We start from the raw sequence: 13,099 nt of genomic DNA, 5'->3' as shown, positions 1-13,099 counted from the left end.
TACCTACAACGAAGACTGAATAACAAATTTCGGCCATTTCGGTGGAATATTGAGGCCAAGGCCTTCAAAATACCGAAAACTGGGAAGTACCGTTCTATGGGGGCTATATTAAGGCGTGGACCTGTACCGAGAATTTTCTTGGGGAATGTTGTATACCGCCAACAAACACTAAATACCAAATTTAAGCCATTTCAATGGGTTATTGTGGCCACAACCTTCAAAATATCGAAATTCGGGAGGTGCCGTTCTATGAGGGCTATATGAAGGCGTGGACCTATACCGACAAATTTCTGGGGAAAAGTTTTATACCCTCAACGAAGTACCAATTTTCAACCATTTCTGTGTGATAATGAGGCTAAAACCTTCAAAATACCGAAAACCGGGTGGTACCGTTCTATGGGAGGTATATCAAAACCTGGACCGATATACTATTTTTCTATAAGTACTCTCTTCGCGTGCAGACGTGTTATCAACTCGCTTTCAGAAATATTTCAATTTCGACTGTGCTACCATCGTATTAATCACAAAAAAAATGAACTAAAAAGCTTTGATAGTGTTTCCATATCGGAATATTTTGATATCTTGCTAATACTTACGACTGTTAAAGCGTTTTTTGCTATTGTTACAAAATAAAATAAATAGCTTCTGTTCTCTTGGATTACACTTTGTGCGCCGTTCTTAACAAACATAACATAATCGGCCAACATTGTGTTAAACTCATCGTCTCGCTCTTTTTGCTGTTACGAATTTCAAACTTGCGTCTTTTTTAACATTTTTTGGTGCAACGGTTCTTGTGTGCGTTAAAGCTTTATCACATACGAGCTTTTGTACCGGCTACTTTGGAACTGTTTAATTCTGGTTGCTGAACTTGCTAAAAAATAAACATTACAATCCGGTAACTACATCATCATTTTTGGTTGTGCATTGGTAAAGAATCTCAAGCTCAAACATGAAATGTGCGATGATAAACTGTCAAAACCCAGTTCCATTCGTGTTGGCTATGTCTCGATTCCTATCACATAAAATGCGTGGATTTAAATGCTCGTACGGCTGATAATTTAAACGAGTGTAAAGGATTACGTCGGTGCTGAACGTTGAATTTTACAACTTTTTTAAAAGTACTCGTAACGAATTAAATACCATTGGCATTGAACTCAACTCGTTAATGGATAGATTCTTAAAATACAAAGAAATGTTCGATAAATCTTCTTGTTTAGATAAATTTCTGGAATCCCCATCTGATTCTCTCCGAAAAAGAAAGAAACCGATTGAATCTAGTACCACTTCCACCGCTACCACTTCCATTAACCAAACAAATGACGCAGATAGTCTGACAGTTCCAACGATCACTGTCCATGAAACACCTTCGAAAAATTTATCATTAATAGAACCAACAAATAATGGAGACCTTTTAACACCATCTGGATCTAAAACGTGTTTTCCCCCTCAAACTACGCCTAAATCGCCACTTACGCTCACAACTCCAAATTCTCCAAGTCCTCCTATTCTAAGAGTAGTTCAACCTAAACGTGCTATATTTGCTGCTCGCTTTGCTGTTGATACAACTGAAGAACAGATGATATCTTACATTAATAGTAAACTTGATGTTGCCACTGAAATTATTGTTTATAAAGTCCCAATTTACATTAGGCGAGTTTACTTGCGGCAATTGTCAGTTTTTAGGTGAGAGAGGGTGCTGAGAGGCAAAGGGTTACCATGTGCCGCACCTCTCTCTCCTACAAAATGACAATTGCCGCAAGTAAACTCGCCCAATGTAAATTGGGACAAATTTAGATATGCAGAAAAACGAAGAAAGGCATCTGGTCTGTTCCTTTACTTCTGAAAATGGTAAAACCGGCAAAAGTAGTAAAAGTTGAAAACTGCTCCCATATGAAGTAAAGGAACGCTTTTCGAGTAAAAAGTTGTAAAACTTTAAGATTCTTGAACGTAAAGGAACAGGGCTATCCTTTAGAATAATCATTCCATATTTGTAGAGATGGTTTTTACCGGGTATTTACCCGGTAAATACCCACACGGTGGGTAAATACCGGGTAAATACCCATTTGTGGGTATTTATTTGGGTATTTACTATATTGAATGGCAAATACAACATTTTACACCCTATTCCTGGGTTTAGGTTGTAAATTCGTTTCAAATGGATAGTTTTACAATACTTTAGACTAGTGGGTAAATACTTGGGTAAATACCCGAGTATTTACCCAAGTGTTGGGTAAAAACTCCTTAACTGCCGAACCACTTGACGTAGGCTGACGAAATTTAGCTCAAATCTTACTTAAGTCAAGAGAATATCTAGCATTGAAAATGGGGTGTCTGGGTCCATGTTCTGATATAGCCCCCATATAACCGTGCCTCCCGATTTAAGGTATTTTTTGTCTATTTGCCTCATTATACAATCATAGTGGCTGAAATTTGGCATAGTGAGTTCTCAATATGTAGAAAATACCCTTGCAAAAACTTGTCAACACAGGTCCACGTTTTCTAATAGCCCCCATATAAGGGTACCCCGATTTCGAGTATTTACCCAAATTTTGGGTAAAAACTCTTTAACTGCCGAACCACTTGACGTAGGCTGACAAAACGTGGCATAAATCTTTCTTATGTCAAAAGAACTTCTGGTACTGAACATGGGGTCTCTAGGTCCATGTTTTAATATATCCCCCATATAGCCGTACCTCCCGATTTAAGGTATTTTTCATCTATTAGCCACATTTTACAACCAAATTGGCTGTAATTTGGCACAGTGAGTCCTCAAAGAGTATAATATATCCTTGCACATATTTGTCAACGTAGGTCCACGTTTTCCTGTAGCCCCCATATAAGGGTACCCCGTTTTCGAGTATTTACCCAAAATTGGGTAAAAACTCATTAACTGTCGAACCAGTTGACGTTGGCTGACAAAATTTGGCTCAAAACTTTCTTATATCAATAGTAATAAGGGTATTGAAAATTGAGTCCCTGGGTCCATGTTTTGATATAGCCCCCATATAGCCGTACCTCCCGATTTAAGGTATTTTTAACTATTAGCCACATTTTACAATAATACTGACTGTAATTTGGTACAGTAGGTTCCCAATATGTATAAAATATCCTTGCAAATAATTGTCGACGTAGGTCCACGTTTTCTTGTGGCCCCAATATGGGTTTCTGAAATCGGGAGGTACGGCTATATCAAAAATTGGACCCAGGGACTCCATTTTCAATACCTTTAATACTATTGATATAAGAAAGTTTCTAGCCAAATTTTGTGAGCCTACGCCAATGGTTCGGCAGATAAAGAGTTTTTACCCAATATTTGGGTAAATACTTGAAATCGGGGTACCCATATATGGGGGCTATAAGAAAGCGTGGACCTACGTTGACAAATATTTGCAAGGATATTTTATGCTCATTGATGACTGACTGTGCCAAATTACAGCCAATTTGGTTGTAAAATGTGGCTAATAGATGAAAAATACCTTAAATCGGGAGGTACGGCTATATGTGGGCTATATCAAAACATGGACCCAGGACCCCATTTTCAATGCTAAATATTCTCTTGACATAGGTAAGATTTGAGCCAAATTTTGTCAGCCTACGTCAAGTGGTTCGGCAGTTAATGAGTTTTTACCCAAAAATTGGGTAAATACTCGAAATCGGGGTACCCTTATATGGGGGCTATTAGAAAACGTGGACCTATATTGACAAATTTTTGCAAGGATATTTTCTACTCCTTGAGGACTCACTGTGCCAATTTACAGCCAATTTGGTTGTATAATGTGGCTAACAGATGAAAAATACCTTAAATCGTGAGGTACGGCTATATAGGGGCTATATTAAAACATGGACCTAGAGACCCCATGTTCAGTACCAGAAGTTCTTTTGACATAAGAAAGATTTATGCCACGTTTTGTCAGCCTACGTCAAGTGGTTCGGCAGTTAAAGAGTTTTTACCCAAAATTTGGGTAAATATTCGAAATCGGGGTACCCTTATATGGGGGCTATTAGAAAACGTGGACCTGTGTTGACAAGTTTTTGCAAGGGTATTTTCTACATATTGAGAACTCACTATGCCAAATTTCAGCCACTATGATTGTATAATGAGGCAAATAGACAAAAAATACCTTAAATCGGGAGACACGGTTATATGGGGGCTATATCAGAACATGGACCCAGACACCCCATTTTCAATGCTAGATATTCTCTTGACTTAAGTAAGATTTGAGCTAAATTTCGTCAGCCTACGTCAAGTGGTTCGGCAGTTAAGGAGTTTTTACCCAACACTTGGGTAAATACTCGGGTATTTACCCAAGTATTTACCCACTAGTCTAAAGTATTGTAAAACTATCCATTTGAAACGAATTTACAACCTAAACCCAGGAATAGGGTGTAAAATGTTGTATTTGCCATTCAATATAGTAAATACCCAAATAAATACCCACAAATGGGTATTTACCCGGTATTTACCCACCGTGTGGGTATTTACCGGGTAAATACCCGGTAAAAACCATCTCTAGGAATAACTAGCAATTTTGCTGGCTACTGGTAAACACCCCTAGTTACCACCCAATCTACTCGCAATGTTATAGACTGGTGAATTTAACATGGGGATGTCATAGGAAGGTGTCTATTGTCTCCTCACTGCATTACCAGTAACCACCCAATTCGATAGACGTGTGAAGGCAATTGTCTCTTCTTTGCATTACCATTGACCAGTCAAATCGATAGTCTTCGGAAAGCCATTTGTCCCCTCATTGCATTACCAGTAACCACCCACCAAAATAAATTGGAAGTAGTGCAATGTAGACTAGTTCTTTCACGGCATGTTTTTATGCAGTTCAAACGGAGTCGTGAAAAAGGCACTCCATTCCTCACATTTTAACCGCATTTGGATGCAATCCAAAGAATCACATCCATTTGTCACATTTTAACAACATCCGGAGGCAGTTCAACGGAGTCGTGAAAAAGGCACTCCAATTCCTCACATTTTAATAGCAGTTGTTAGAGATCCCTACATGTACATAAATCAGTTTGTACATCTCTACAGGCAGCGGTATACATACCTTCTACAAAAAGAGATAAGCGTGTTAACATTTCCAAACATTTGTTAATACAAACTAAATAATATTTAATTTGTGAACATTTTTCCGGTAACTCACGAGAAGAAAATTTCCCAATGGAGTGCTGTTGGAGTACATGTCGAAATCTTAACTGGTGATGGGAAGACAATATCAAACCCATTTAGCAGATGAAGCAAAAGCACTTAAGTTTGGATTAAATGAAAAGAGGAGGAAACACACATGTTTGCGATTGAATTCAATAGAGAATTTTCATAATTTGTGTTAATTTAATAAAGTTATTAATATTTTTGTTTTACACAAAAAATAAATGCATTTTATTTTGTTATTTAAAACACGTGCTCTGGACTGCCTCCTATTCTACCCCAAAGGGTCAGTTAAAATGCAATGCCAAAGGGTCAGTTAAAATGCGGTGCCAAAGGTTCAGTTAAAATGCGGTGCCAAAGGTTCAGTTAAAATGCAATGCCAAAGGGTCAGTTAAAATGCGGTGCAATGGAGTGCCTCTTTCCGGGGTCACTCCCTTGTAAAAATCATGAGTGAAAATGCATAATTTGATGCACTTCCAAATCACTTGTACATATCATTTAACTGCCTCTTTGGAGGCAAACTTTTCGCTGGGCAGTCAATTCAGTAGTCAGAAATTATAGCCAAAATTACTAGTAAGTTGAAGTCAGATAAATGGGTAAATGCATATACATATGTATGCATTAGCCACACTTTATTTTACTGCATGGTGTGCAAAAATTCTACAAATGACAATATAATCTTGTATACTTATGGATATGACAGGTCCATCTTGGTCCTTGATACTGGAACTAGAGCGTTAAGGGGTGAGTACATAAGCTGCCTTGCCTGCTTACCTTGCTTGCTGATAAAAGAATAAAAAAGAAAAGGGCAACCCAGTTCGAAATTTGCTCGGCCTTCTTTATTCTTTTATTTTTATTATGTCAGAAATTAAGCAGGAAAGCAAGGCAATCAGGCAGGCAGCTTATGTACGCAGGCCTTTACTACTAGATACAGCGACTTATGTTTATTTGGTCCTTGGAATATTTTTCTCGTGTGTCCTTCAGATCATTCAAAAGTGCCTGAAATAAAATACATACAAGTTTAATGAAATGACGCGATAATGTATTCCGTCAAGATAGATATCAATACTTACCACAGATATATTATAAATATTCTTCTTAAATTGTTCATCCTTTCTATGATTTAGCTCGTAACACATTCTTTTTTTGGCATCTTAAATTTATGCACAACAAACGCATCAAAATACGTTTTAAATAATGAATAAACAATATGACAGAACATTTTTTTAAATTTTGTTAAAAAAAGGCTTATCTTTACTTTACCCTCAAGGCTCGGATATTTTTCGGCTGGGACGTACCCGGTTATTTGATCCGTAAGTTTAAATAAAAAACCCACCGTATAACTGGTTATTATGAACCGATTTACTTGATATGGGTATCGTATGAAAGCTTATGAAGATACCTATCGAATGTTCGACTGCGATGCTATTCGCACGGGTACCTTATATATTAATGTAATGAAATAAAATGAATTCCCAGTTGTTCGGGTAACTAGGGAATAACTAGCAATTTTGCTGGCTACTGGTAAACACCCCTAGCTACCACCCAATCAACTCGCAATGTTATAGACTGGTGAATTTAACATGGGGATGTCATAGGAAGGGGTCTATTGTCTCCTCACTGCATTACCAGTAATCACCCAATTCGATAGTCGTGTGAAGCAATTGTCTCTTCATTGCATTACCAGTAACCAGTCAATTCGATAGTCTTCGGAAAGCCAATTGTCACTTCATTGCATTACCAGTAACCAGTCAATTCGGTAGTCAGAAATTATAGCCAAAATTACTACTTAGTTGAAGTCGGATAAATGGGTAAATGCATATATGTATGCATTAGCCATACTTTATTTTATTGGATGGTGTGCAAAATTTTTACAAATAAAATATAATCTTGTTTACTTATGAATATGACAGGTCCATCTTGATCCTTGATACTGGAACTAGTGCGTTACATCTTGATACAGCGACTTATGTTTATTTGGTCCCTGCAATTTTTTTCTCGTGTGTCCTTCAGACCATTCAAAAGTTCCTGAAATAAAATGTATACAAGTTTAATGAAATGACGCGATAATGTATTCCGTCAAGATAGATATCAATACTTACCACAGATATATTATAAATATTCTTCTTAAATTGTTCATCCTTTCTATGATTTAGCTCGTAACACATTCTTTTTTTGGCATCTTAAATTTATGCACAACAAACGCATCAAAACACGTTTTTAAATTATGAATAAACAATAGGTGTGTTCGTTTACTCAATAATTTGTACAAATTTGTACAAGTCCAGTAACTTCTTGCAAACGACTAATGTCTTTTGTATTGTACTGAAGTGTAAACGAACAGCATTCAGTAACAATTTGTACAAATTTTGAGTAAACGAACACACATAATATGACAGAATATTTGTTTATATTTTGTTAAAAAAAAGAAATAATGTCGAAGAGAGATTACAAGAGAGAAACAACGTCGGTAGTCTATACAATAGTCAATATATTGCACGCCGCATTACCTGTAACTAGTGAATTGACATGATAGGCAAGAAAGCCCATTTCCAGTGGCAAAAGCAGGCTATAGGCTATTTTGTGTGCCATTTTTGGGTGTAAAGTAACTAGGATCAATGAGTAACTAGTTACATAACTATGCCAAAGTAGACAATTGCTATTTCTTGAACAGCTGGGTTCAGTAAAACTTTGGAATGCGTAGCTGGTTTTTGGACATAACCCAGAGGTGAAAGTCTTAAGCCCCGGCCGAAGACCGGCACTCTAGAAAAACTTTCAAGTATAGGACAAATATGGACGCAGGAAACTTTGGATCGTGTAGCCGATTTTTGGACATACCCCTGAGGTGAAAATCATAAGCCCCGGCCGACGGCCGGCAGTCTAAAAAAGTTTAAAATATAGGAACAACTTGGACGTTGGAAATCTTTGGAATGCGTAGCCAGTTTTAGACCCCAGAGGTGAAAAACTTAAGCCCCGGCCAAAGGCCGGCTGTCTAGAAAACTTTCAAATATAGGAAAAACTTGGTTATTTTTAATAATTTAACATTTTTTATAAATTAACCGGTTTTAAAAACGCGTTTTTAATATATCTGTCGAACCGGTTATATAACTGCAACCATATGCCATTCGATAGACATTTTCTTAAAGGGCTGTTTACACCATCTATCAATGTCATATGAGCTGCCATTTCTTTCACCCATTCGACATTCTCTATGTTTGTCAAAATTGGCGTCATCCATACAACTTTCAATTTGTGCGTTCATACCTGCACGTGTTATTTTCGTAAGACATAACCTAAAAATATAAAAACAGCTGTTTTTGTCATTATTTACATTTATTGTTGAGTTGCAATTTTGCGCAAATTTTAATTTTGGTTGAAGAAAACTGAAATGGTAGAATTGGTGTTTGGAGTAGAGTAGAGTAGAGGCATTCATGTTTTTGCCACCAAACAATCATTTCAAAGACTGCTTCTTTCGACCAATCAATCTGAAAGTAACATTATAAACGCCATTTATTTACTTCACTGAATATTTAAATATACATACCTTTCCATTTTCTTTTTTAAAAGATTTTGTTTTTCATTTTTTGTTTGAGAATGTCAGAAAACAGCTGATAAATTTATGTTTACATACGAGAATGCCGTATCAAATAGAGCGCTCCCTAAATGAAAAATTTACATATGAGTTGCCAAATCATTTTGATAGATGAAAATTTTCATAGTGGTTACACTCTGTGTACAACATTCGCAGGTAGAAAATTTGGCATCTCATACGACATTGATAGATGGTGTAAACAACCCTTAAGCTTTCATATGATATCCAAATCAAGTAAATCGGTTCATACTAACCGGTTCTACGGTGGGGTTTTTTTAAACTTACGGATCAAATAACCGGATAACCAGGTACGTCCCAGCTAAAAAATATATATTCCAGTAATCAAAAAGGAATTTCTATCGAAAGAATTGTTTTTCAAAAAAATCCGAGGTTTCAGCGTAAAGTAAAGTTGTTCCAAATATTTAATAGTCATTATTCTGAAAGTCAGTAAAAGGGATCCAGAAAGCTGAAACAAGTTTAACTACTCAACTATTATAAAAATTGGCAAGTTAAAATCGGCGACTGTGGAAGTAATTGATCAAATTTTAGAAGTCCGTGGAGAGACAGAGAAAGATTTGACACTCGAGGGTAAGGAGCAGAGCTCCGATTTGCTCGACATTGACATTTTCCAACTCGATTCCCTGGCCAGACAACATCAAAAATTTCATCGGTGGCAAAATACCCCTCAGTAATGTTTGCTACGATTTATTTATATTTCAGCCATGTAAAACTTCTCTACAACTGGTGTGGCTGACTTCCGTAGCTTTGTGTTGTTTAAACTTCGTCAAAATATTTCAATTGCACACTCCTACATTGTTCCTCGAAAATGCAACTAAATGTATCAGAAATAAAAATGATACATGTTTGCTTTTTACCTGAGTTAAAAATGCGTATTTTGACGTTTTGAGACACGTAGCTTTGCAGTTGTTAAGTACAATGGCGTTAAGAAACATAATACTTCGCAGATTTTCAGTAATTTGTAAAGAAACTGACGATACGGAAATCAGTCTGTATTAAGACACTCCGTTCGGACTCGGCAAAATGTCTCATATCATTGAGCTATAATATGAATCGGGTGCACTCATTGATATGAGAGAAGTCTCCCTTGTCCTGTATGGGATGTTTGGGGAACTATTATATACTGGGGGTTATCATGAATGGAATTTCCCCGTAAATTTCGTCTTTCCTCCGTTGCAACTTAAGGGAGAAAGTGAAAAAATTCACGGGAAATTGTCGTTCATGATAACCCCGATTATAATATAACAATCCACTCTTATAAAATTTGTAGGTCCATTATAAGAAAAAACTCGAAAAAGACCCTCCAACGAAATATCAAGATTAACCAATACCCTTAGAGTGTAACATGGCGAGCCTTAATTTTGGGTTAACTAAGCTCATTAAAATTTCAATGAATGTCCAAAGTGGATAGACTTCGTATTAAGGAACACACCTTTGGTACTTCTCCAAGAAACCATCGATTTGGTAATTATTGCAATTATTTTATTGTTACCCCCATGTAGTAGACAATTATTTTTTTACCTATTTATTATAAATCGCAAATAAACTTTACATATTTTAATGAAATATTGTTTAGAGGACCAATAGCAAGAGATTTGCACAAAAAACCGTGTAGTATTTACATAACTTGGTGCCATAAACGAACAATTAATATGAAATTGTCTACAATTTTGGTATTTGCAATACATTTGTTTGCGTTCATTGGATTTGCAGACCAGAGGTTTTTTATTTTTAGCTTAAAAAAAGAAATAGTACAAATTAGAAGATTCTTATTGTTCTGGAACAGACCAAGTATAAAAGTATGATTTTGACTTCAGCGTTTCTTGTTGTCTAATTCCAAGAATCGTTCTTATGATTGTACGAGCGGATCATGTCATCTCACTACCTGTAACGGGTGACAACACGCGGAGGTCAGTGTCCACTTGAGATGAAAGCCCTACGTCACCCTTTACCCATTTTCAACCTCTAATAAAAATATGAGATTTTTTATGTTCTATTTATTTATTACCCTTTTAAATCAAATGAGGCAATATTACCTCATTAATTACACGTTTATTTGTGTGCCATGTTAAGTGATGTACAAAGGGCTTTACAATTATAACCAACTTTCCATGATCAGCCAAAGTTTTTAAGCCAATGTCATCCGATGTATATATTTTTCGCTCATTGAGAGGAATCACATCCAGACTTTCATTAAAAAATCCAAAGTGGCTGAAAAGAGTTTAATCAGAGCCGTTACATCAACATTTAAATGCTTACCTTGATTGCCACGGCGTAATGACTCCGTCGTTGGGACCTCCAATAAGAATTAATTTATCTAAACGAGTCAATGCTATTTTAAAATCGGTTGAATTTCCAGATGTAATTTCATTGTTTATAAAAGGAAGAAAAGCGCTATATTTCATGTATAAATCCTGCTTGTGGGGATCATTCCAATAGTTGCCAACGGATGTGTGTTGACCAACTTTGGAATAAAATAGCTCATACGCTGTCTTGGCCGCCAAGTCCGGAAATATCAAATGTAGAAAACTGGCTTTATGTATTACGAACTGTGAATAAAGGAAATGATAAAACTTGTATTGATATACAACTTACTTCCATATTGTCCCGCTTGAGGTGAAGATAGAGATATAAAAATTCGAACGTTGTGCTCAGGCATGGACTGGACTGCGGCTCTTGCCAACAAACCTCCTTGTGAATATCCTTATTAAATTTAAAAAGATTCCTACATACTTTGCTTTGTGTTTATGTGCCATCTTATATTACCTATAACTATTATTCCTTCAGGATGCCGTTTACCAACAATATCTAGATAGTCACGATATTCAGAAACTTGTCTCCATGCAGCTTCTAAACTGTTCCAATTACTATATAGATCACAGTTATAGACTTTTGTACCGGGATGTTGCTAGATGAATTTCGCACATGATGTTTTCAGAATTCATTTTTATAAAAATAACATTCATTTTTGCCTTCTTACAACTTCTATATAGCGTTTTAAAGATTCCATGGATTCAGAACCTGATAGTATTCCATGGAACAAAACAACGGGAATATAAGCTGTAACCTGGGATGTTAACAAAAGCGCCAGCCACCAATATCCATAACATCCATTTCTCCAAGGGACCTTCTTCATTTCGAGCTCATTAATCAACACACATATGAGGTGATTTTACGATTTTTCCATATTCGATAAAAAAGGAAATCAGCTGTTGGTCAAGACCATGGCACAATTACCAGGTAGATGCATCAGCAAACAACTACAACAAAAACGAGTTCAGTACTGTGAAATGTCAAAATTTTTTTCCAAAAATAAAGCGATTCACACATTTTTTCAACAAAATTTTGTTAGGCAGTTATTAATAAACACATTATAACAAAAATCCGTCAAAAGTTCAACGTTTTTCTTTCAAATTTTTGTTTTTTTTTTTTTTTAATTATGTGTGTTTCAATTACAACAAATTTTTGACAGCTCACAGTACATCAGCTGGGCTGATGCGGATACCTGTATGATTGTGCCATGGTCAAGACCATGGTACCAGGGCTGCCATTTTTTTGACCCAAATCGCCAAATCATGTATCGAAAATCTCCAAACCGAAAATTCGTCAATTTATGTAAAGCCTTTACCTAATTAACTGCGCGTTGCGTGTGCGTTCAAAAATACAAAAACAAAATACATGTATTTCAAATTGACAACAAAAACAAATACATGTATTTTGTTTTTGTTTTTTTGAACGCACACGCAACACGCAGTTAATTAGGTAAAGGCTTTAAAAGGTATACAGCATTTAGCTGTTTCATAGTCGATGGTCAGACTAGCAAGGTTTCATGAAACCAATTTCGTTAAAGTTTCTTTTCAAATTTCGTTAATGTCCACACACGTTAACGTGAAATTTAAGATCTTTGCGTGTCCTCTTTATTTTACCATTCGCGTTTGTTGTGTTTCTCATACCAATAAAAACAAAAAAAGACATGAATAAACCAAAAAACAACATAAAATAATTAACATTAATAATTACCCAGTAAAATGTTCGATGCCAAAGATGCTATTCAAGAATGGGTGCAAGTGAAATGGAATGTCATTTTTTCAGCATCTTCACTCATTCTTTTTACAAGAGCGTGACCCCCAAAAGATGCAATTCATTTTCAGATCCTAAGCATGTCATCTTTACTAACTCGATGGAATGGCATCTTCAACAATTCTTTGGAATGACATCTATACCAATCCTTTGGCATGCCATCTTAACCAATTCCCAAGAATAGCATTTTCACTAATCTTTGGCATGTCATTTTCACCAACCCTTTGGCATGTAATTTTCACGTCTTG

At 36.1% G+C, this 13,099-nt stretch overlaps 1 protein-coding gene across 1 annotated transcript; it reads right to left on the bottom strand.

The window, feature by feature from the left end:
- Positions 1-10,753: 10,753 nt before the first annotated feature.
- Ppt2 (palmitoyl-protein thioesterase 2) lies at positions 10,754-12,070 on the bottom strand. The gene is made up of 5 exons (XM_073968723.1): positions 11,752-12,070; positions 11,538-11,679; positions 11,367-11,474; positions 11,031-11,304; positions 10,754-10,982 (listed from the first exon to the last, which is right to left on the bottom strand). The coding sequence occupies exons 1-5, from the start codon at positions 11,905-11,907 to the stop codon at positions 10,784-10,786; spliced, it is 879 nt and encodes a 292-aa protein (XP_073824824.1). The 5' UTR covers positions 11,908-12,070; the 3' UTR covers positions 10,754-10,783.
- Between the last annotated feature and the right edge of the window lie 1,029 nt (positions 12,071-13,099).

Source organism: Musca autumnalis, unplaced genomic scaffold (assembly GCF_047663935.1).
Source record: "Musca autumnalis isolate F117 unplaced genomic scaffold, ASM4766393v1 scaffold_2, whole genome shotgun sequence".
NCBI classification, from domain to species: domain Eukaryota; kingdom Metazoa; phylum Arthropoda; class Insecta; order Diptera; family Muscidae; genus Musca; species Musca autumnalis.
The sequence above is the reverse complement of the archived record's forward strand: the minus strand, read 5'-3'. Positions and strand labels throughout refer to the sequence as shown.

What these genes read in the sequence shown, in the direction of transcription:
- Ppt2 (XM_073968723.1), bottom strand. Translation starts at nt 11,907, where the DNA reads ATGAAGAAGGTCCCTTGGAGAAATGGATGTTATGGATATTGGTGGCTG. An exon ending in TAAAACGCTATATAGAAGTT is followed by an intron (nt 11,680 to 11,751) that starts GTAAGAAGGCAA and finishes AAATTCATCTAG; the next exon opens with CAACATCCCGGTACAAAAGT. An exon ending in TGAAGGAATAATAGTTATAG is followed by an intron (nt 11,475 to 11,537) that starts GTAATATAAGAT and finishes AAATTTAATAAG; the next exon opens with GATATTCACAAGGAGGTTTG.